General features: G+C 34.7%; 3 protein-coding genes across 3 annotated transcripts; all 3 read right to left on the reverse strand.

Moving 5' to 3' along the window:
• Nucleotides 1–197: 197 nt before the first annotated feature.
• Nucleotides 198–1,185, reverse strand: LOC145100710 (uncharacterized). Its single transcript, XM_079037875.1, has 2 exons — nucleotides 838–1,185; nucleotides 198–755 (listed from the first exon to the last, which is right to left on the reverse strand). The coding sequence occupies exons 1-2, from the start codon at nucleotides 1,183–1,185 to the stop codon at nucleotides 198–200; spliced, it is 906 nt and encodes a 301-aa protein (XP_078894001.1).
• Nucleotides 1,186–1,367: 182 nt separating this feature from the next.
• LOC145099583 (uncharacterized) lies at nucleotides 1,368–1,943 on the reverse strand. Its single transcript, XM_079037134.1, has 2 exons — nucleotides 1,901–1,943; nucleotides 1,368–1,831 (listed from the first exon to the last, which is right to left on the reverse strand). Exons 1-2 carry the CDS (start codon nucleotides 1,941–1,943, stop codon nucleotides 1,368–1,370), a joined length of 507 nt encoding a protein of 168 aa, XP_078893260.1.
• Nucleotides 1,944–2,003: 60 nt separating this feature from the next.
• LOC145099584 (uncharacterized) lies at nucleotides 2,004–2,549 on the reverse strand. Its single transcript, XM_079037135.1, has one exon. It carries the CDS (start codon nucleotides 2,547–2,549, stop codon nucleotides 2,004–2,006), a length of 546 nt encoding a protein of 181 aa, XP_078893261.1.
• Nucleotides 2,550–24,035: the final 21,486 nt, after the last annotated feature.

Below are 24,035 nucleotides of genomic sequence, written 5' to 3' on the forward strand. Positions count from 1 at the left end.
TTTTAATATAAAGTAAATTGTAAAAAGGAAAACCGCATGTTATTCAATTGTTTTCAAGATGCAAAACGAAAACAACAAACAACTCAAAAAAATAAAAAAAACCAAAATCATAAACGCATTAGATCAATCCAGTAACAATCACCCAAGGTTATTCAATCACGTGCACCCATCATATCTTTGAGGACACTCATCCGTATCTAAAGGGGACAACTGAACAATGTCCTAGCTTTTGCTTGATTTGTTGCCAAAAAATTTAGAGCCCTCGGTAATTCATGGGGTTCCAAACCCACCAACTCCAATTCTCTATAAATTTCTTCCCCTGTATATTCCCGAGGATAAGCTCTATCAAAAATTATATTACCCTCCCTGATAGCACCAGCCACATTATCAACTGATTTCATTATCTTTGAGTTAATATCTTCTTCTTCTTCGTCGTCTTCAAATTTCCTCTTTTTACTCTTACACTTCTTTGCACATGAAGAATGTTCTTGTGAAAAAGGAGGTGGAATAACATCCTGAATGTTATCATCAAGATCAACATATTCGTTCTCCAAATGAATTTCATTGTTAGCTAACATGTCATCAACTTCATTAATTGTTTCAACTTGAATATTTTCATTTTTATTTAATCGGGCATTTCTTTCTTTCACTGTCTCAGCATGTGCACCAGATGCCCTATCCCTTGCAAATAATACCAACATCTCATCGAAGTATGCAATCTTTTTTGTCCTTAACGACGCAGCCTCAGGTTTTGACTGTATAACAACACAAAAATAATTAATATTGCAAACGATAATATAAAATATTTTTAAAAAATAACATAGACATAAAAGGAACAATTATTTTTATTAAATTATCACATACTTCTTCCTCTGCTTCTATTAGTTGAGTAGACGAATTACAAGAGAACCCGCTCATTGAAATTCCCCTAAACAGATCGTACCATTGCGAAAACTGTTTTTTTAAGGTTTTGTAGCGATTCTTCAAATGACTTTTGGTAATATCCATTTGATGGTTTGTGTTCAACTCCTCAACCATTTGAGCATATGCAATTGGTGTGAAACTACCATTCACCCTATTGTCTGTCTCTTGTTGTTTAATCATCGCTTGGACATACGCATAATCCATTATTTCTGACCATTTAACTTGTTCCTTTTCACTACCACCAGCTTCCTGTTTGATCATGATGACTTTGCACATAGGAATAAAAATTAAAGAATGGTACATTGTTAGACCACAATATGAAGCATAATACTAATCAAAAATATGAAGGGTAAATAACATAATTAATCTCAAAAACCAATCATCAATACAATATGAAATTGAAAACAAAATGTATCAAAATGAAACTAGTTTTACATATTAATTTAATTGTTTGAATGTGTCAAATAATTTGCCCACATTTCATTTGCAATTGAATTCCTTAGTTGCTCTGCCATTCTATTACCCTCATCTGTTTCTGTTGAATTACGACGATCTTGCTCTTGTGGTCCGTTTAAGATCTCTTGCATCACCTCATCTTCAAGATTTATGTCGCGGTCTTCATCTAATAAAAAGTTGTGTAGAATACAACATGCCAAAAATATGACAGATTGTGTTTCACAAGAGTAAAATGGTTCCGTTGTACTTCGAATGATAGGAAACCTTCTTTTAAGGACACCAACAGCTCGCTCAATGGTGTTACGTAAGGAAGCATGACGAAGATTAAACAACTCTTTAGAATTTTGTGGACCATGCATGGAGTACTCTTTTAAATGATATCTAACACCTCTATATGGCGCCATTAATATATTCATATGAGGCAAACCCCCATCTACTAAACAGTATTTACCTATAAAGAGCTTAATCAATATTATTGAAAAATATTAGATATTGAAATTACATTGGTTTAATAAATTACCTGATGGAATTAGTAGTTTATCGATCATTTCTAGTAAATGCATTCTTTATTATTCTCGAGTCTGATGCAGTACCCTCCCAACCCGTTAACACATACGTAAACTTCAATCAAATGTACAAGCAGCTAATACATTTATTGTCGGGTATCCCTTACGACCACGGTATCTAGGGGCATCTCTATTAGGCACATGGACACGAACATGTGTTCCATCTATTGCCCCTATACAATCTTTGAAAAAAGGATAAAATCTCCTACTTTCTTGAATTTCTCTCGGGACAACATCACCTGTAGGTTGCTGAATATAAAGACCTTCTATTGCTATAATCGATCGTAATACTCTATGGAAGCACCTACTCGTTGTTGATCTAGAGCGACGATACATCCACGAGGTAAACCGAGTTCGCATATCATTACTTACAATATGCAAAAATCTAGCAACATGTTCCTCAACGGACATGCGTTGCGTACGTCGTAGACCACCTACAGTTTGTAAGATTTCACACAATCTCCTAAAAGCGTTTTCACTCATACGAATAAGGTCACGACATTGACCACCTTCTAAAAGATTGTGTAGCAACTCTTCTCGTACAACTTGTCTTTCTAAAATAACTTTTCTAGTGGGTAACCTAACCCGCTTTTTGTTAGCCATATTACGTTGTGTAATAAAGGTCAACAACAAGCAAATCAAGTTAACGACTTGCAATTGTTGGGCTCTTAAAGCATGGGCAGGGTTGAGTATCGGAGTATCCATAAGGACTATATATGAACTAATCCCTTTTTCTGATACATGATAAAATAGTTTGAGTTAAATTTAAACAACATTGATAAACAACAATATTTATTTTTTTTTATAAGGACTATATATGAACTATATACATTTGTTAATTATAATGTATGATTCTATTTAGTTATTAAAGAAGCAAATTTGATTCTATTTAGTACTGTGATGGAATTTTTATTGTATAAATAAACAACTACCCACATCACCTTAAACTAAGTATTTAGGTTAAGAACATCTTCATAGATTAAGATCGGTTGTCTTTTTCTACTCTTAATAAATAAATATATAAAACATTTGTAAGCATAGGTAACATACATTTGTCTCACTTAAATATAAAATTTCATAAAACCAAATCTATAATTTAATGGGTTTTAACTAATTTTTTTATACTAATTATACATCTACAACAAACAATAAGTACTTAAGCATGTACAAAAAAAATTAATTTTTAATATTGAATTTAAGACTTATTTGTTAAAAAGGGTATATCTGGGAAAACCACAAAAGATCACAGGAATGAAATGAAAATATACAAAAAGTTTGTTATCATTAGTTCTATATATTTCTGCCCATTTGCTGATATATACTTACTGTGAACATAAAGGATAAACAAATTTGCTGTATAGTCATTTGCTGATATTATTTCCAATTTGATTTTATTTCCAATTTTACCCTTTTTACTAGAAATATGAAAACAGGTTGTTGTTTATAAGAAGAAATTACATACAAAGAAATTATGTACAGAATAATAACCAAAAACAAAATACAAGGAAGACGATCAAGAACATAATATCTCCCAAAAAAAGTAGTTTGAAGCTGTATATAAGAATAAATTGTGCTGTATATAAGAAGTTGTACAAAAAAAAAAAAAAAAAAAAAAAAAAAAAAAAAACAGTATATAAGAAGAAATTGTGCGTACCAGTTGGAGAAGGCAGAAGGCTAGATGATGAAGAAGGTAGAATAGAAGACAGGGGCGTATCCTTTTATCATCAAGGCTAAGGGTATTTTCGTCATAAGTTAACTTTTTATCTTCCATGCGTTTCTTTCTCTCCAATTCCTCCCGATTTGGGAGGAAAGTTTAGAGCGATACAATTCCTCTACAATCCGTTCTGTTCTTCTCTTCTCTTCTTAAAAAAAACTAGGGAGCAACCAAAATTCTCTGTTTTCCTTCCAAATCCTCTGAATTCTGTTCTGTTCTTTCGTTAAGTGAAACTTAGGAGCGGGGCGTATATTACAGCTTTAGTCCCTGATAGTTCATGTTTATAGTTTTTTTTCTTTCTTTCTTTTTCTTTTTTTTCTTTTTATTTATTTATTTTTTCAAATTAGATACCAAACATCTCGTGTTTCAAAATTCATCAATTTAGTCCCTTCATCCCTTCCATTAAATGTTAATGTATGTAAAAGTTTGACAACCCGACATTTCGAGGCAATATAATGTAACACCAATCAAATTTAGGTCAAATTTTGACTTTCCTAAAATCTTATTTGGGTTAAATAAAGTGTTAGGAATCGTATTAAGGTTTTCGTACATATAAAGAACACTAAAATCTGAGTTATAACGAAGAAGTTATGACCAATCTAAAATTCGCGGCAAAAACCGGCAACACTGATAGACGTAAAACGGGAAGTTTCAATACAATAATTTTTAGCCTTAGGTATCTAAAGGAAAGTTGTAGAAATGATCAAACCGTAAACGTACATAAAAAGAATGTCCAAATCTGACTTCGTATGAGGAAGTTATGAATTTTCCAAAATCCGGATATAGTAGTAGACAGCTAAAAACTCGGAATAGAGATCGAGAGACTTTTGGCCAAAACAACCTAAATGAGAATCGAAGATCTCATCATTGGTATTACAATGGTAAAAAGTCTGACGAAAACGGACGTTGGATGAAGAAGTTATGGATTTTTAATGGACTGTTCCTGTCCCGGCCTGTTAAAAATAAATAATAAAAAATAAAATCAAAACCAGCCGACGAAGTCTAAATGAAAGTTGTAGAGTACATTCTCACCTACGCGTGCATATAAATAACGTCAAAAATGGAGCTCATATGCGAAAGTTATGGATTTTACAAGTTCAAGGCACACACACCAAGACGATTTACGCCCAACGTACCCTCGTACGCCCAGCGTACTTGGGTGCTAGTCCTCGGTTCTTCCACGTCGCTTCGGGTCCCATCCAATGCTCCATCCGAGGATGCAGTAAGCGTTGACGTCGCATACGCCCAACGTAACAAGTACGCCCAGCGTACTCCGAAATTGCGCCTAGCGTAATCCCTCTTTCAACACCCTATAAATATCATACTCCGTCCGAGGATGCAAAGGTCTCTTTTACTTTACACTATCTTATCAAACAAGCTACTTTTTAAATCATTTTATACATTGACATCAAGTCATCAATATTTATTATTAAACTCTTTATATGTTTTACAAAACTTCCTTTTAAACTTATGTATTATGTGTACATATGTAGATATAAAAGTACTATTCAATCAGTTCAATACCTTTGGGTAGCAAAGGTATACTTTCATTCAAATTATACAAATTACTAGTAAGCTATTATAGGTATAGTTTAGGAGAAATACTATCATATACAAATACTATAACAGAGAATACTATAGCAGAATGCAAAACATGTCAAGATAATGTCTTGCCCTTTTTGGAATAAAACATGTTTTATATAAATATCAAACACTTTATTTATATTTTGAGTATAAATGTTCGATAATGTTATTACAAATGTTATACTATACATACAAAGCTGACACTACACTAGGGTTTACTATTCAAACGAAACACACTTTTGGAAAAACTATAATGGGTATAGTTTACAAGGAAATCATGAGATTTTACATACTATAAGTACTACATCAAGGAAATACTTTAATATACAAGAACAAATGGACTTTTCATATGTAAATCTATTTGATACTAAGTTTTGTGAGACGTTCAGCTTCACGTACTTTCGAGTATGCAGTTAAAGTCCTGTATTATATACCATAATCTCTTGTAGGGAGAGCGTGATACTTGTGTATAGATCTATACGGGATTGACAATGTCGCACCTAAGTTGTTAGCTACAGCTAGACCGGCAGGTCTGGGGTGACAAATATCATAACATTCCAACGCCTGAAGAACGTTGTGACAGGCAGCCTGAGTCATTAGTATGGTTATAAAACTCACATGGAGTATCAAAAACACACGTTGATTTACGGGGTCATCAAATGCTTTAGTAATTTTATACATACATAAATCTACTATTTAGGAATGAAAAACATCATTGTATTACAGTTTTGGAACTTTTAAATTGCCACCCACTTACTAAAAAACATCGGATTTCTAGAAGTAAACATTCAAATCAGTCGGGTCTTGGTAGAAAGCTGCTTTTATACTAGTAGAAAATATGGGATTTTTCTAGGAACTTTCAAATATATCCAAACCATTCTATTCAGTTTTATATAAACAAATTACATTGAACAATTTCAAACGTTTTCTTCATACTTATACAAACAATGACATTAAATACTTATGAACTCACCAGCTTAAATGCTGACCTACGCTTTCAAAATAACTTGTATTCTCAGGTCATCAGTAGACAGATACCGATGCCTGGTTTTGAGAAGACGAAGCTTATGTCAAGACTTGTCTTTTATTTTGTCTATCCTGTTTATGTCATATTACTATGAAAGAACACATATGTATTAAACTATACTATTAATGTAATGGATGATGTTGTTGCTTGTTTACTACTTTACATTGTTATGATACTGTACATGAAGTCATCCACCCCCAAACGTTTCCGCCGTTCCGGTTTGGGGGTGTGACAAAAAGGACTATTTATACCTTTGCTTTTGTATCTTGGGAAAATGCCACTGTAGCCCCACGAACTTTCACATTTTGGTTTAAAAGGTCCTATTGTTATCTTTTGGCTTTATAAGGGCATGAATTCTCTTTTTATCGGCTAATTAGGAAATTTTCCCCAATTCAACCGGTTTCCTTGCCTAGTCATCACCCAACTCAGGTACAGAGTCAACTCACCCAACTCGGATGACACATCACTGACTCACTAACGAGTTGCCTTGTTTGTGCCCTAAGGGTTCAGTGGTCACCCAATTCATCACCCAACTTGTAGGAATTCAATTCTTGTTGTGAAAACCTCGTTTATAAAGTGTCGTCCATAAGGATATCTTGTAAGTTAACATCGATTTTCATTTGAGCCTTCACAATCTGGTACTTGTGACATAGTTAAAGGAAGCTTCAATTACACTCCATTTTTTTTACTTCTTAAAGAAATAGAGTGAGCACATTGAGTGATTGAGGTCTGATTATGATTCTTCATCATTCTTAATCTTTTGCTACCAGCGACTAGGAGTATGAAGCTATTTGATTACAGAAAATTGCTAATTTGTAACAGTTGATACCTGCTACACAGATGTAAGCAAATCCCTTTTGCATAGGAGTTGGACAGATTGGAACAAAACCTGGATCGCCACCAGAATCAACAGCAAGTCGAGCAATCTCCAACACAGGTGTCGATGGTGACTAGATAAGCTCATTCTGATAACTCTCAACGTCACGACGGGGTTTAGAATTCAGCGTGTGTCGCGGAAATTGAATTCTTGATTCGGTTAGGGATTGACTCAGCTGATTTATTAAATTGAAACGGTAATCAGGTGGAGTGTTGGTAGTAGGATTAAAAGGAACGATGAAATTCAAGCAAGATTGAAGTTCAATAGCAACTTGGGGGGTCGATGGATGCAGCCTGCTGAGGTGTGCCAAGGAGTGCGAGTATGTCTCTATTGGTGGCAGTGGTCGTTGTTTCTTGGAGTTGACTTTCGGAATTGAGATGGAATGATAACGGGGGTTGGGGGTTGGGGGAGAGTAAGATAAAAAAGAAGCAGTAAGAAAGAAAGAAAGAGATGATGAATGCTATTTTGAGGGGAAGTGATGATAATGGCGATGGATTCCACATAGTCGTTCTCCCTCAAATTCGTGCTCTCCTGTTTGTCTCATTTAACAATACATTAGGTGGCATCAGATTTGGCAAATGAGTTGGCTTTTTTAATGATGTGTACAAGATAATTGGCTGATTGGAAAAGGGGTGACCGGGTGACCCCTTCACTTTCTAGAAAATGGCCTTAAAAGCCTGTCACAACTAGAAATTCTGATGCATTGTAAAACAATTAACAAGGATAACATTGTAACTAAAACTTGAGAGCATGTATGATGCTTATTCAATGACAACAAAATTCCATCAAATACTCTATACAAACATTCAAATAGTCAACAAAAGGTTGGAAACCCTAAAAATCCTGGTGTAAGTCCATTATGGACTAGGATTTCCTTATTGGGCCTAATGGACCAATAAGCTTCCAATTTGACTATTTTGGGCTTAGAACTCTTAAATGGGCTCTAATTGGACCCACTTTCATGAAACTTAACATTTTTGGCCATAATGGATCGAAAATGAATTGGTTTACCTTAATGGGCCTTATTGGGCTATAATTTATTCAATTTGCTTTCATGGACCATAAATCCATTCTTCTATACAAAATTGGGCCGTGAACACCCCTAGAAACCTAATGGGCTGAAAAATAGTTATTTAGCCTCATAATTTGGAGCAAGACTTAGAATGGGCCCAAGATGCTTCCTTTCCTCTTCCTTAGCCCATTTCGGCCCAACAACAACAAAAAAAAATGAAAAATGAATTGGATAGAAGAGAGTTGACTAGGAGATGCCACCTCAATAAAATTCATCATGTATCCATGCAATAATTCCCATACATCCATAAAGTCATCTCACATCTCTCTTTCCCTCTCTCTTTTTCTTCCTCTTGGCCGAGAGCCTCCCAAACACACACACATCACAACAAACTCTCTCTAATTCTCTCAAGACTCATCCATTTTCTTCATCCAAAAATTCTCAAGACTTTTGCTTGTGTTTCAAGAGGTTTTCACAAGATAATCATCATTCTTGGTAAGTCTTTACACCTCCAAGTTTTATTATTCCATTCTTGTAAGTCTTTACACCTCCAAGTTTTATTATTCCATTCTCTTAATAGATCACTCTTTTAAGAAAAGTTTTGGTGATTTTGCTTCCTAGAAATTCTTAAGTTCGAAATCAACTCTAGCAGGCTTGCTAGGACCAAAAATCTTCTTCACATCTTCTTCAAAACCGAAGCAACTAAGAAAGGTGAGTTCATACCCCCTGTTTTGGTTTTTACTTATTTTTTTTTTTGGGGGGGGGGGGGGTAGAATACAAGCATTATGTGATGATCTATGTGTGTTTGCATGTTATATGTGAATTCTTCAGTTTTTGGTTGTGATAATATGAAATATTTGTTATATTTTGAGATCTATAATAAAAAAGGGTGAAACAAACATGAACAAGAACATAATGAACAATATACATCATGGATCTAAGGGTCTTTAAGCTTAAAAAGTGAAAAACAAAACCAAAAGAACCTTACAAGTGTCATTTTTGCAAAAACAAAAAAGATTGGGTATAAATTGTAATTTGTCGGTTTTATGAGGGTTATAAGTTGAATATTTTCATAAAAGCTAATTTTTATGAAAGTAACACTTTTAAGAGGATCAAAAACATAAATTTTAGCTAAATGGGCTTAAAAGTGGGCCTAATTGGTTTTGGGCCCAAAGTTGCAAAAAAAAAATGAGAATTAAAGGGGCTGAATTGGAAAAGTTAACAAAATATGGGTCTAAAATGTAAATAAACTTTTTCAAGGGTTAAAAATGAGTTTATTACCAAATTTGGACTAACAATGCAAAGTTTTTGATCTTGGGGTCAAAATTGTAAAACTTACGGAAATTGGGCCAAAAATGTAACTTTTTGCAAATAAAGGCTGGAATTATAAATGCAATAGTTTTGGACTGAAATTAATATTCAAATAAAGTTTGGGTGGAAAATGTCAATAAAAATGGTTTAAGGACCAAAAATGTCAATTTTCATAAAAAATGACTAAAACTGTCATTTTTATAGTAAAAGGTGTCGCAATGGTTAATCTAAATGTTTATGGGCCAATTAAACTACTATAACTTTTGGGGTTAAAAATATCAAGTTTATAACGCATGGTTTTAAAAATATACACACACACACACACACACACACACACACACACACACACATATATATATATATATATATATATATATATATATATATATAAAATAAAAACTTCGTTATAAATCAAACGTTAAAATATTTCGTTATTGCGAATAAACATTTAACATACCACGAATACCAACAATACGAACTTAAACTCGATAAAACATAGGAGATTCAAAAGTTGGGCTCAAATACCCTCTATGCGTGCTATTAGGCCTTTGTGGCCTAATATCATGTTTATTGGGCCCGATATATTCACACATGTTTATTGGGCCTCCTGTGACCCAATTACATGCCTAAGGGACCCTCAATGGCTTTTACATGCTATTGGGCCTCAGTGGCCCATTGGTATTGCTAGTAAGGTCCAAATCAAACATATGCATGATGGGTCAACGTGCCCGTCTCTTATTCGACAACCTATAATAACATACATGATTAGTGGGCCTCTGCTGCCCTCTTCTCTTCGTCTGTTAGGTAAACATAAATTTTGATTGATAAATAAGGTTATTCAAATTCAGTTGGATTTAGTGGGAAATAACGGGTGACACTATTAAGTGTCGGTCATAGTTTGTAGTTATAACCAGAGTCCCCTGGAGGGAGAGCGAGAGTTTGTGTATAGATCTATACGGGGGTGACTCCCCCACACTTGAGTTGTTCACTACAGTTACACTCGGCCAGTCTAGGGTGACAAAATCTTAAATCAATTCCGGCATTCACTAGAATGCCAAAACAGACGAACTAGTCATTATTATGCATGGTTATAACGACTCACATCGAGATCCAACGCCATCTAAGTAATAAGGGGAAAACACATTCATTCGTTGTGATGATACAATAATATAAAACTATCATACTATTTATATCGAAAAACATCGGGTTTTCCGGGGGAAAAACATTATTCAATCCTATACACAACAACTATAATAGGATAATCAATTTTGAATAACAGTCACTCTTACTTGTCTTGAAATTACATACACATGCACTTATGGGATCATCGCAACTTTTCGTAAACAGTTTTTGTACATAAAATATCGGATTTTCTGGGTTTTACAAACGATACAAACAAGTCTTATATCAAACATGCTTATGAACTCACCAACATTATATATGTTGACGTTTTCAAAATAACTTGTATTCTCAGGTAACAGATAAGTCAAAGAACAATACCAAGTGTGTTAGGATGTTATGTTTTGAAAAATTCTCAAACAATTTGTGTTACGGATGTGTAATATTTAAACAATGTACTTGATGTGAACAATGTCAGTTATACTATGTAATGTTGGTGACGTATGTGTTGTTCATGTATATTCATTGTGATGATATTTCAATTTAAGTCACGCGAGCCCTCGGATGTTTCCGTCGTCTGGTTCGGGGGCGTGACAAGCCGGTAAAAAGAGAATTCATGACCTTATAAAGCCAAAAAATAACAATAGGGACCTTTTAAACCAAAATATGAAAGATCGTAGGGTTATAGTGACATTTTCCCTTGTATCTTTTATCTTTTGTATTTTTAATTTTCTTAATAAAATAAATGACCCCCCTATCCCACCTCCCCCTTTAAACTTATGGTGAAACCATATACCAAGTTACCTATTTGGTAACCTTCTTTAAATTTTAAATTGAGTCATGGAAGACTCGTTAACCAAAAACGAAGTCGAAGAAGAGTTATGATCCACCCTAATCCCATAAGATCTAGTATGCAAGAAACAAAGAATTATTATACTTATAATTATATGTTAACCTTTGGGATCACACGTAAAAGCATTAAAAGGATGTGAAAATAAATAATATATTTATAGGTGATAAAGTAATTATTAGGAAAAATGACTTATAATTAAGGCTGGTTGGAGTACTTGCCAGGACGCTACGTCGGTTTTGCAACACTTAAGCCAAAATTTATCTTTACATGGCGTGAGTTGTCACAGTTGACATACTATTTTTTTTCTAAAATTAATTAATATAGAAAATAAACATTTTAAAAATATTATTTTTTTTATCTTAAATTTCATTAAACTTAAAATAAAAATACAACACACCAAAAAGACATAGAATTTCAAATTACAGACCTAGAAATTTAAATAACGAAACCATAAAAATAAAATAACAAACCCTAGATGTTATATTTTTTCACAACCTCCTTTTTTGCTTTGTCATTTCTTTTTCACGTCTCGTGAAAGTGCTGAGAGCGCTCATGTCTCTCGTTAAGATCGTCATAACACAATTTTTTTCTTTCTCTTATGCGACCGCCAAATATTGTTCCAAAGACGACTTCAAGTTATCCATTTTGGTTGTTAATTGGTCGATGTCTCCCAAAGAATTTCCCGAACCACTTGCCCACCGCTTTTCCCTTTCGCTTGACTTGGTCTCTTCCCATGAGACGAGTGGCTCTTGGAGCCTCAAAATGCTCCTCCTCATTTAGGTTAATCCTGACATGCGTATATGACAATTGACTATGCGTCGTTTCAGATGTTTTGGTTCTTTTAGAAGAACCACCCATAAAGGTTTCAAAAGCGTCGACCTCTTGCCAATTTTTTGACAATTTTAAAATATTCTAAATATATCGAAATTTGAAATTGTCCATTTCTCTCGTTAAGATCGTCATGACATGATTTTTTTTTCTTTCTCTTATGCGACCGCCAAATATTGTTCCAAAGACGACTTCAAGTTGTCCATTTTGGTTGTTAATTGGTCGATATCTCCTAAAGAATTTCCCGAACCACTTGCCCACCGCATTTCCCTTTCGCTTGACTTGGTCTCTTCCCATGATACAAGTGGCTCTTGGAGCCTCAAAATGCTCCTCCTCAGTTAGGTTAATCCTGACATGCGTATATGACAATTGACTATGCGTCGTTTTAGATGTTTTGGTTCTTTTAGAAGAACCACCTGTAAAGGTTTCAAAAGCGTCGACCTCTTGCCATTTTTTTGACAATTTTAAAATATTCTAAATATATAGAAATTTGAAATTGGCCCATTTCTGATTCCGATACACTTCAAAAGCTTTTTGCAAAATAGTTTTGTCGTTTGCACTACTTTGTCATTGTCGTTTGACACTAAAAAACATCACATTAAAATTTGTCACCGCTTTGTTGACATTTCTACACTTCGAATAAATTTGGTCTTTTTTCCGGTACTCTCCAAGATTCATATCCATGAGAAAAGACCATGTAATTTTCTGGAAAAAAGTTGGACAATCTTGGTTGTTTCCGACCACCGGATCTTCAAAAACATCCACCCACACATGAGCTAACACATTTTCTTCGGCCGATGTCCATTTCTGTAACATCCAAACTCCTAAACTTATAGTGATGTTCTTAGACCTACTCGACGAATTAGATGCCCCAACTCATCGTGTAGAAACGATTCAGCCCGCGTGAATTTAAGGGGTCTAATCGACGAGTTGGTGGACCCCAACTCGACGAGTAGGAGCTGGAAAATGAAACCCTAATTTCCACGGTTTTACACCCTATTTAAAGGGTCATTAGTCTCCGTCTGCCTCCCTTACTGTCCCTCTTTAGCTCAAAAAACCCTAATCGCGCCTACTCTCCATTTTGTGTCTTAAGAAGCTTGGAAGGTGGATTTTGTGAAGAAAGCTTGAACTCGAAGGAGCTTGGAGTAAGGAAAAGCTTGTGGATCTGGTTTCTAATTCATCTTGGAATTATCTTGAAGGTAACAAGTCATTACCTTGACTTCTCTCAAGCTAGATCTCTTCATGCAAAGGTTTAGGGCCATTTTCTGGTTGGTTGTGGGTTATTTCGGGTTTGGTCATGATCTGAAGCAAGGTTGTCAAGATCGGGATCCTATGTAGGATCGTTTTTGGGTTTGTAAGATCGGGATCGTAAGATCGCGATCAGGATCCTAAGATCCCACAAAATAAAATATAATTTTAACTTATAATTTTTAATCATAAAAATATTTCAAACATTCAATTTTTTGTTCAAAAGTTATAAAAATTTTAAAATATTAGTAAAAAAGACAAAGTAGTAAAAAAAATTTCAAACATTTGGAAAAAATGGTAAATTGGTAGAGGGTAAAAGACATAAAGTAGTAAAAACAATTCATTTGGAAAAAAAAAATCAAGGGAACGTAGGATCGAATCGGATCTCGATCCTACGATCTTACGATCCTACCCCAAATACGATCTATTTACGATCCGGATCGTTTTTCATACCTAGGATTGTAGGATCGTGCGATCCTACGATCAGGATCGCGATTTTGACAACCATGATCTGAAGTTGTAACTTCATATCTGGACTCCTCTAAGCCCTTATAGTTATAAAGTTCTAGTCTATGGCAAGTTATGGCCTTCCCCTTACCTTAAACTTCTCCCTTAGCTTGGTTTTGGCATTTAGGACCTTGCATGTACATAAAGTTTGCAACTTTACATGGAAACCATACCCTAGGAGGTTATGTCTGCAATTTGAAGCTTCGGGATAGCTTAAAAACATTTGAATGAGAAATAGACCGAATAGACTCGATGAGTTGCATGGTCAATTCGACGAGTCAGATGAAGATTGTCCATTGTTGGTTTTTGCATGGACTCGGCGAGTCAGTGAGACGACTCGACAAGTCAGTTAGGGTTTTCTCGACATTTGGACACCGCATGGACTCGATGAGTTGTCTGGAAACTCGACGAGTCAACTAGGGTTTTCACGATTTCTTGTGTTCTGCAAGGAATCGACGAGTCAGTGAGCTACACTCGACGAGTTAGGTCAACATGGACTGTTGACCTAGACCGTTGACCGTTGACTTTGACCAAGGGTTGACCAGTTTGACTTCTGGGGGTATTTTAGTAATTTGGTAATTTATGGAAGTGGATCATTGGTGGATGTAGGTGTTTGATTTGGAGCTGTAGTCGGAGGAGTTTGGCATTATCATCCCGAGCTACTTGTGAGGTGAGTTTTCCTCACTATACTCAAGGGTCGAAGGCACCAAGGCTGACCCTTTTTGGATTATTATCCTAATATGTTATATGCTCGAGTATCATATGATCTGTTAGATCAGTATCCTGGTAGATAAGATGTTATTATGCTTTTATGATCTATTAGATCGGTTTGTCTGTCTATACACTGTTATGTGATTATATGATATATGTGCACATGTTTGATTAGTGGTTGAGGCTTATCTACTTTATGCGAGAACCAACAGAACTGGGCATTCCAACCCGATGTTTGTGGGCCATTTGTGTTCCATCCCGAGGATGATTGGACTCGTAGTAGGTGGGCATTCCAACCCGATGGTTGTGGGCCGAGAGTATACCGTCCCAAGGATGACTGAACCCATAGTATGTTGGCATTCCAACCCGATGGTTGAGAGCATGGGATATTCCAACATGATGGTTGATTGGAACCATGTTTGTGAATATATGTATATTGTTTTGTGTATGAGTATTTTGGGGGAACTCACTAAGCTTCGAGCTTACAATTTTGCATTTTGTTTCAGGTACTTTAGATGATCGCGGGACGGCGAAGGTGTGATCGTGTACCTCCTCACATTTTTATAATCTGGATTTCTAGGATACTCTGATGTTTAAACTATTTTGAAAACACTTTTTAATAACTTAGTGGTTTTGAATGGTTGAAAAAGTTTTAAATTGGCTTGATATTTATGGGTGTTACAATTTCTTTGGAGCCACCCTTCCACTTTTTTTGGGTTGTGGTGGCTTCTCTACCAGCTCCGATTTTGTTTCGGGGATAACTCTGGGTTCGCTTGAGTTTGGAATTAGGTTTGGAAAGTCATATGGGAGTTTGGAAGATCATCAAATAGATTGAAGTCAGTTTCCACTTGGGATAAGAATTTCATTTGTGGTTAGTTTTGAAATTGGAGTTGTCTTTGAAATTGTGGATGGTTTTGGAATTGAGGTTGGTTTTCGTATTGTGGTTGATTTTGGTATTGAGGTTGGTTTTAGGTTTGAAATGGGTAGTAAACACCACTAAAGTGTCAATTTGGTGGAGAATAAATTTGTCGATCACTTTTGATTTTGAATGAAATTTGGTGAAGAAGGTGAGATGTTTGGGTTTTCGGTGTTTTTTTTTTGTATCTTTTTTGAGATTTTGGGTTGGAAGGGGAAGCCATTTTTTTAACAAAAATTATATTGTTTGAATGAAAATATGAAGATGATGAAGTGGGATAAAACAGAATATGTATTAGTATTTATGTATGGTAAAAAGGGGGATTTTTTGAAAAAACAAATAGTCAAAAGACCCTTCCAACTTTCACAAATATTCAAACCTAATACCCTCTCTTATCAGTAAGTTTTAGCCGAGTTGCCGAGCCGAGCTCGGCATGCCGAGGGCTTAGCTCGATGTTCGCCTAGGTATCCAAGCTGATTGTCGAAGCTACTCTGAGTGGCCTAAGGGTAAGTATGTTTCAAAAGCATTTAAAAAACACCATCTGAGTTTGCTTTGTTCAAAAAAAACACCATCCAAGTAAACACTTTGTACAAAAAACGCCAACAAACTTTATGCTTTGTTCAAATTGTACGCACTAGTAACCGACAGCATGTATAGGTAAAAAGAAAGTTATTACTTGTAAAAAAAAATAAGGAAAATAAAATGTGACATGGCATTCTTATGTGGATTAAGGGAAATGAATCATAATTGACTTAAGGAGGGAATGAAGCCCAAAAGCGACAATACTCAAAGCAACCGATCAACCCTCCTCTACTCAAATCGATTAAGTGAAAGGAATCAATGTGTAATCTCTAAGGTTCGAGTGATCAAACCCCCTCTGCTCAAATTGGTCTATGCTTATGTTTGTGGGTTCTGTTACAATTTTGACCAAATTACCCCTGCAACTCTTGTATTTGTTCGTGATCAAGGGTATAAATGCCATGTATTATATTGTTCTTAATGAAAATGTAACCAATGCATATGCAATCTTCATATGCTATATATGTTTCTATGACTAAATGCACCTCTGTGACTAAATATGATGTGTTAGGCATATATGCATCTATGACTAAATATGATAAAATTGACTAAATGTGCATATGTGTCATGTACGTTGCAAATATGAATTTTTGGTATATCATTGAAAGTAAAAGTATTACCTGGTTACATTTTTTCTTGATGAAGTGTCAAAAGCTAAGTATCTAAAGCTCATTAGTATAACTGGTGGTATTTAACAAAAATACCCTATTGAGGCATTGCACTTATGACATATTAATGCAATTTATTCTATAGTTTTGTCCCTTTCATAGCTTTGACCTTGAAAATTTTGGCCTAGACATTTTTGTCCCTTAACTTTGACAGTGATATTATACCCTTGACACCAAACATGAAAATTTAATTCTTATAAGCAATGAAAGTATATTAATATATCACAAAAAAAAAACCAAGCAATACATTAGGCATGAAAGTAAAAAAGACATCAAGCATAAAAATAGAAAGAAATGAAAGTACATTGATATTTCATTTGATGCACATCGGGTAAATGAAAAGTGTGCAATGCTATAATGGTTTAATATATTACAACATGTAAATGACAATTGATCAAAATCATGATTGATTATGGTCATATGAACCACTAGTGGTAAAATATAAACAAAAGACCAAGATACCCCTGTTATAGGTTTGTATATAGATTTGATGTTTAAAGTATTGTGTACAGGTGTGTATATAGTTGTGTTGTATAAAGTGTTATATATAGTGATGTATATAGGTTTGTATACGATGCTTACTTCCATGTTACAATAACATCTTACTTCCATCTCATTCAAATCAAGCTTCAATATCTGTCACAACTAGGAATTTTGATGCCTTGTAAACATTGAACAATGATAACAAATGTGAACCAACAATGTGAAAGCATGTAGGATGCTTATTCAATAACAACATAATTTCAATCAAACACTTCATACAAGCACTGCAAATAGTCAACAAAGAATTGGAAACCCTAGAAATCCCAGTTTAAGTCCATTCTGGACTAGGGTTTCCTTATTGGGCCCAATGTGCCAATAAACTTCCAATTTGACTATCTTGGGCTTAGAACACTTAAATGGGCTCTAATTGGACCAACTTCCATACATTTTAAATATTTTGGGCCATATTGGGCCTAGAATGAAATAAAATACCTAAATGGACCTTATTGGGCCATAACTAACCTAATTAGCCCTAATAGGCCATAAAAATCATTTCTTGATTTACTTTGGGCCAAAAGCTCTCTAATTGAACCATAATGTGGGCTTAAGCACACAAGGCCCAATTTTCTTTCTTCCTTTCTCCTTCTCTCGGCCCAAGTTCACAAAATGGAGAGGAAGAGTTGACTTTTAAGATTGCCACCTCATTAATACACCACATACTTCCATGCATGGACCAACATGCATCTAAGATAGTCACCTCAACTCTCTCTCTTCTTTTTCTTGATTCTCGGCCGAGAGGAGACACCCACACACACTCACAAAATTCATTCAAACTCTTTCCAAATTCTCTCAAGAACACTTGCATTCATTCTTCAAAATTTAGAGATTTAGAGCTTTTCAAGGAGTTTCTTCCATAAAAATCATCATTCAAGGTAAGTTGGTGCTTCAATCTATGATCTAACTCACTTCTTTTCATCAAAAATCACCTCTTAATCCATTCAAATTCATTATCTTGCATCTTAGAACCCACTAAGTTCGAGATCCATCCAAGGAACTTGCTAGGGCCGAAAATAACACCAAACTTCTCCAAATCTTCTTCAAAACCGAAACCACAACTCAAGGTGAGCTTCATACCCCTTTCTTTTCGTGTTTTATGAGTTTTATGGGGGAGAATATAAGAAAATGTGTAGATCTATGTGTATGTGTATGCTATGTGTGATTTGATGCATGTATGTGTGTGATTTTATGTGTTTTGTGATAAATATGTTACCAAAAAGGGTGTAAACCCGAGATCTATGACATGAGAAAGGAAAAAAAACATAATCTAAGTTATTTTACACAAAATAAGTCAAGAATAATAGCTTATAAGGTCATGATGAACATATTCTAACATAACACCCATTTTTGGGCTTAAATTGTCAAAAATACAAAACTTGGGATACAAACCGACAAGTCAAGTTTCTTGAAGGTTAAAAGGGTCAAATCAGTTTCTATAATCATTTTTCTGAACATTAGAATTTTCAAGGGACTTAAAATGTAAATTTTTAGCTAAATGGGCTAATTTTGGGCTTTTCGGCCCAATAAGCCTCAAAATGCGAAAAATGATAAATTTTAGGGGCTGAAATGAAACTTTTTTGTAAAACAGGGGGTAATTAGCATGACAAAATCATTTTATGAGTCAAAATTCTTTTCACTATCAAAAAGGATCAAAAATGTAAAGTTTTTAGATTTTGGGCCAAAACTGTAAAAGTTGTGAAAAATGGGGCTCTAACTGAGAAACATTATTCTGAAAGGGCTGAAGCTGTCAACAAAATAAATTTTGGGTTAAAATTGTGTTTTCATCAAATAAATAATACAAAAGTGTCAAGAAAAGGTTTTAAGGACTAAAAATGAAATTCTTTTATATAAAAGGACCAAAAGTGTTATTTTTATAAAAGAAGGGTAGTGAAAAGGTCAAATTCTACTTTTAAACAAATTAATTCATTAATACAAAAATACAAGATCCACGACTACCGACGAAACGGAAAGCAAATACACTTTCAACAACAAATATCGTTACAAACGAAGCGATTTGGTCTCGAATCAATACACAACAGCAAGCGTTGAACCAAACCATCTAAATAAATACGCGATAACTATGATGAGCAAACTTACAAACTTTGGGCCTGGAATTTCAAATCATGCTTGTTGGGCCTTGCTAGCCCATTAACATGATCTTTGGGCCTAAAGGGAATATGCTTATGTGCTATTTGGCCTCCTATGACCCGATTTCATGTAAAAGGACTTTTATTGGCTCTAATGTGCTATTGGGCCCTAGTGGCCCATTAGTATTGCTAGTGAGGTCAAGAAATCAAATGCGAGTTGGGCCAACGTGCCTTTCGCATTCCTGACAGCCTAAATAACTCACAGAATATAACGGGACTTCGTACTCCCTTTTTCCTCGTTTGTTAGGCTTACGAGTAATCAAGGTAATCAGATTCAGGACGTTAATCAAAAGTAATCATGGTTGTTGGATTAAGTGAGTAGTAACAGGAGACGCCTTTAAGGATCGTTCGAAACCTGTAGTTATAAACTAGTCATTTTCAAATGCATGATTATAACGACTCACAAACCCTAATTAATCCAAAGCCACCCGAGTAATCAAAAATCATTCGTTGTGACGGTATAACAAATTGAGAATTCACTGTGTTTTATGTAATGTGAAAACATCGGGTTTTCCTAGGAAGTTCAACATTTTCACTTGCGCGATCATTACAGAAGTTCAACAATTATACATGTTTGAAAATCAACAAGCATATATTTACAGATCTTCACACTTTTTTAAAAACATTGATCTTTTCAGAAAATATCGAATTTTCTGGGTTCTACAAACTACACCAAATCATTTTATCACAACATTGCTTATGAACTCACCAACATTTCATATGTTGACGTTTTTCAAAATTAACTTGTATTCTCAGATAATAGGTAAACCGAAGAATAAGTACCAAGTAATGTCTGGATGTTTTGCTTATGATATCTATCAGACAGTTTATGTTATGAAATTGTAATGTTTAAAACAATGTACTGGATGTAAACAATATCAGTTGTATTATTTCAATGCATGGTGATGATTTATGTTATGATTCATGTATATTCATTGTGATGATATTCAATTTAAGTCACAAGAGCCCTCGGACGTTTCCGCCGTCTGGTTCGGGGGTGTGACAATATCAATCTGTTGTATTTTATTGGTATCATAAAGGTATTTCAATGGTGGTGCAATGGTATCCTACTTTCACAACCATATATATCTACTGATGGCTCAAGGGTAAATTAGTCATGTTTGTAAAAGTGAATTTTGATTTTGTTTGTTTTATTAGGAAATAGTATTGCAATGGAATTTCATTGTTGGTAGTTTAATGCATATTTTGTATTAATGTCATTCAAGGAGTATTATTTCCAAGCATTACCTCTTCAGGGTAAATTGGTTATTTTTACATTTATTTTGTTTGTAGTATAATCCATATGTTGTATTAATGTTATTTCAAGGGTATTATTGTCAATCTTTAATTCTCAAGGGTAAATTGGTCATTTTTTGCATTGTTTTGTTTGTAGTATAATGCATTTGTTATATTAATGTCATTCCAAGGTATTATTGGCAAGCTTTACTTCTTAATGGTAAATTGGCCATTTTTTTTGCATAAGTCAAATTTGGTTTTGTTTGTTGTAACAGGAAATGGTATTTTACTGTTACTTCACTGTATTTCACAAGCAGACACAACTTGAAAGGGAAGCTAAGAATATATATGCAATAATCATGGGCAAAATTGTCCAAAACCATACAAAACCCTGCTAGAGTAATAGAAGACATCATCAAGCCTATAACCTTCAAACATACACCAAGGGAAAACCCAATGAAAGCAGTGGCAACATCAATCAACAAAAACAATAGGAAACCTGAATAATAGCCCAGGAGCAAAAATGTCAAAAGGTCCAACAAACAACATAACTTCAGCAAATGAGTCTAATTTGTAGATTTCATATATTTATTGATATTTGAGCACTCAAAAAACACATGGATACAGAGAGAGTAGGCGTAACATCGCAATTTTTCATAGCCAAATTTTCATTTTTATTTATTCAATTAAATCAAAGTATAATTAACTAATAAGGAAAACATGATGTTGATGCATGTGTACAGTCAAGCCTCGTTCTTCTCACGATCTAAACAAGTACTAGGAATCATTTGTTATCGATTGGGTAAACACGAAGCCTAGTGAGTTCCCCAAAATACCATATATCACAATACATATACATGCATACAAACAATGGCTCACGATCGTTCGCCGATCCACCTATTGGCTCACGACCATTCATCGATCCACCAATAATATGTGTAACTTAGACTTACGGCGTACCTACGATTTTATCTTCAATATGATTATGTGTGTATCTAGACTTGCGGCCTACCTACCATTTCATGGTCAACACTGGTCTGTAGGCTCCTGAATTGTTGTTGTTCCACCGTCAACCCCTCAAATAAGTACAATAGCATTTAAGCACATGGAGACTATACTTTCGGCTCTACTCAATTACTCAAGTATAATAACATTAAGCACATAGAGGTTATACTTTTTGCTCTACCCTACTATTTCTTATATACTAACATACGTGAATATATATCGTAATACATAGTATAGTGAGATAACTCACTTGAGCAATTATTCAGACGATTAACATCTATCTGAGAGATCCAACTGGCAAGCAGCACACCTAACAAGTAATAACCTATATTACTATAACTTATTAACATCTATGGTAATCTTGCAATAAATGCTAGATCTTTCACTAATCCCAATGAATACTCCAAGTTCTATCAAATAAGGAGTAACGATGTAAGACTATATCGAAGGTAGGATCTGTATGGTATACAGAGTATGCTGTTTGGAAAATCCACTTTAAACACCTCACTAGATCTTGCTGAGACATCACTCCCGTGAGTAGATCAATTAGTATTATGATTGGAATTTTTGATAAATCTTATCTATAGGTTCATAATAATGATAATTAGCTTAAACATAAGTTATGCTTAAAGCCTAGTAAGTGCAGCTTAATTTACAGAGTTTCTAGCAAAAGTCCAAAATGTTGGCAGAACTTTGACTCCGAACACTTCATTCCATTGGGCTTTCCAATGTTGCAACGCTTCGCTAAAACGTTCAAGACTTAGAGGTTTGGATCTCGGAGGTTGAGAGAGAGTTAGAGAGTGATTTGAGAGGAAATTAGTGAGGAAGGGAAGAGAGTTAATTTGCTATTTATAGCCAGATTTTGAGGCCCACCGTGCATTGTGTTTGGGCCGCATGGTGCTTCGTAACGTTGCTCCTTTTAGAAGTTGTCATGTGTTGCAATTTAGATGGTCCATGTTACCCGGTCTCTCGGAGGAGGAGGCTACCCGACAAGTCCATGTGGAGCCTTTATGTGGTGTCACGTCATCATTCTCACATGTGTATTTTGCAAACTTCGAAAATCATATATCTCACATACAAGCTCCATTTTCGACGTTCTTTCCATCCACACGTAGGTATTTTGGAGTACTACAACTTTCATTTAGACCCTAACAACTAATTCTCATTCTATTTTTAAATTCATATTTTATAGAGCTTACACTGTTAAAATTCATGCAAAAATCATAACTCCTTCATACGAACTTTGTTCTCGACTATCTCTATATTGATAAATTCATATTTCCGAGATCTTCAACTCTCGTTTACATTTTTTGGTTAACAATCAATCGATTTTCATTTTAATTTCTGTGTCGCATGTTGTTGTACTATGTTGCATCAAAACTTCGGAAAATCTAAACTTCTTCATACCAAGTCAGATTTAAACATTCTTTATATCTACAAAAATAGTATTGACGTTTACTACATGTTTATGATGATTATTTTGGCTAAAAAGCAATATAGTTATATTTAGATTTTTATAAACAAACGGTTATGTTAAATTATACTGTAAAGTGAAAACAGGGTGTTACAACTCTTCCCCACTTATAAAGATTTCCTCCCCGAAATCATCCTCCTTGCGCATCAAGATGTCATCTTATTGGATTTATTGAGATTGAATCATGATCTAGCCGACGTTTTCATACCAATATTTCCCGTACAACTTCGTTTTCCACCTTAGACGTAATCCCGAACTCCGGATAAAGTTTTCCAAAACCAAGAACTCACCGGACTGGACTCCCATAATTTAAACTCTACGGATAACGATCACCTTCAAACGAAAAAAAAAAGTCGATTTGTTCCTTTCACTAGGGAAATATGCACGTGCTACCCTAACAGAACCCACCTTAAGTGTACTTGTGAGAAATTGACACTGAAATTGGATAGAGCATACTCTCACGACTTCGTGGATATAAAGAATATTGAAAATGGAGTTCCTATGCGAAAGATATGTCCGTTTTAAGAAAGCAATTATAATATAAGTGATTTTTCTTAAAAGAAAACCGAAACTGTTCGTTTGGGTACTTGAACATCTTGTTATCGAATTTTGAGAATGTTTTTGAACTTAGACTAGGGCCCAATATTTGATTTCACTTTTGCACTATATTTAACTGAAGTTAAGACAAATTCGGGAAAACTGTCGGACAAAAATTTTATAAAAATGAAGCTTT

This window comes from Lactuca serriola, chromosome 4 (genome assembly GCF_051521515.1).
Source record: "Lactuca serriola cultivar US96UC23 chromosome 4, Lser_US96UC23_V15, whole genome shotgun sequence".
Taxonomy (NCBI): Eukaryota; Viridiplantae; Streptophyta; class Magnoliopsida; order Asterales; family Asteraceae; genus Lactuca; species Lactuca serriola.

Coding starts and splice junctions, on each gene's coding strand:
- LOC145099584 (XM_079037135.1), bottom strand. CDS start 2,549: ATGGCTAACAAAAAGCGGGTTAGGTTACCCACTAGAAAAGTTATTTTA.
- LOC145099583 (XM_079037134.1), bottom strand. CDS start 1,943: ATGCATTTACTAGAAATGATCGATAAACTACTAATTCCATCAG. Junction 1,832..1,900: donor TAAACTACTAATTCCATCAG/GTAATTTATTAA, acceptor AGCTCTTTATAG/GTAAATACTGTTTAGTAGAT.
- LOC145100710 (XM_079037875.1), bottom strand. CDS start 1,185: ATGATCAAACAGGAAGCTGGTGGTAGTGAAAAGGAACAAGTTAAATGG. Junction 756..837: donor ATAATTTAATAAAAATAATT/GTTCCTTTTATG, acceptor GTTGTTATACAG/TCAAAACCTGAGGCTGCGTC.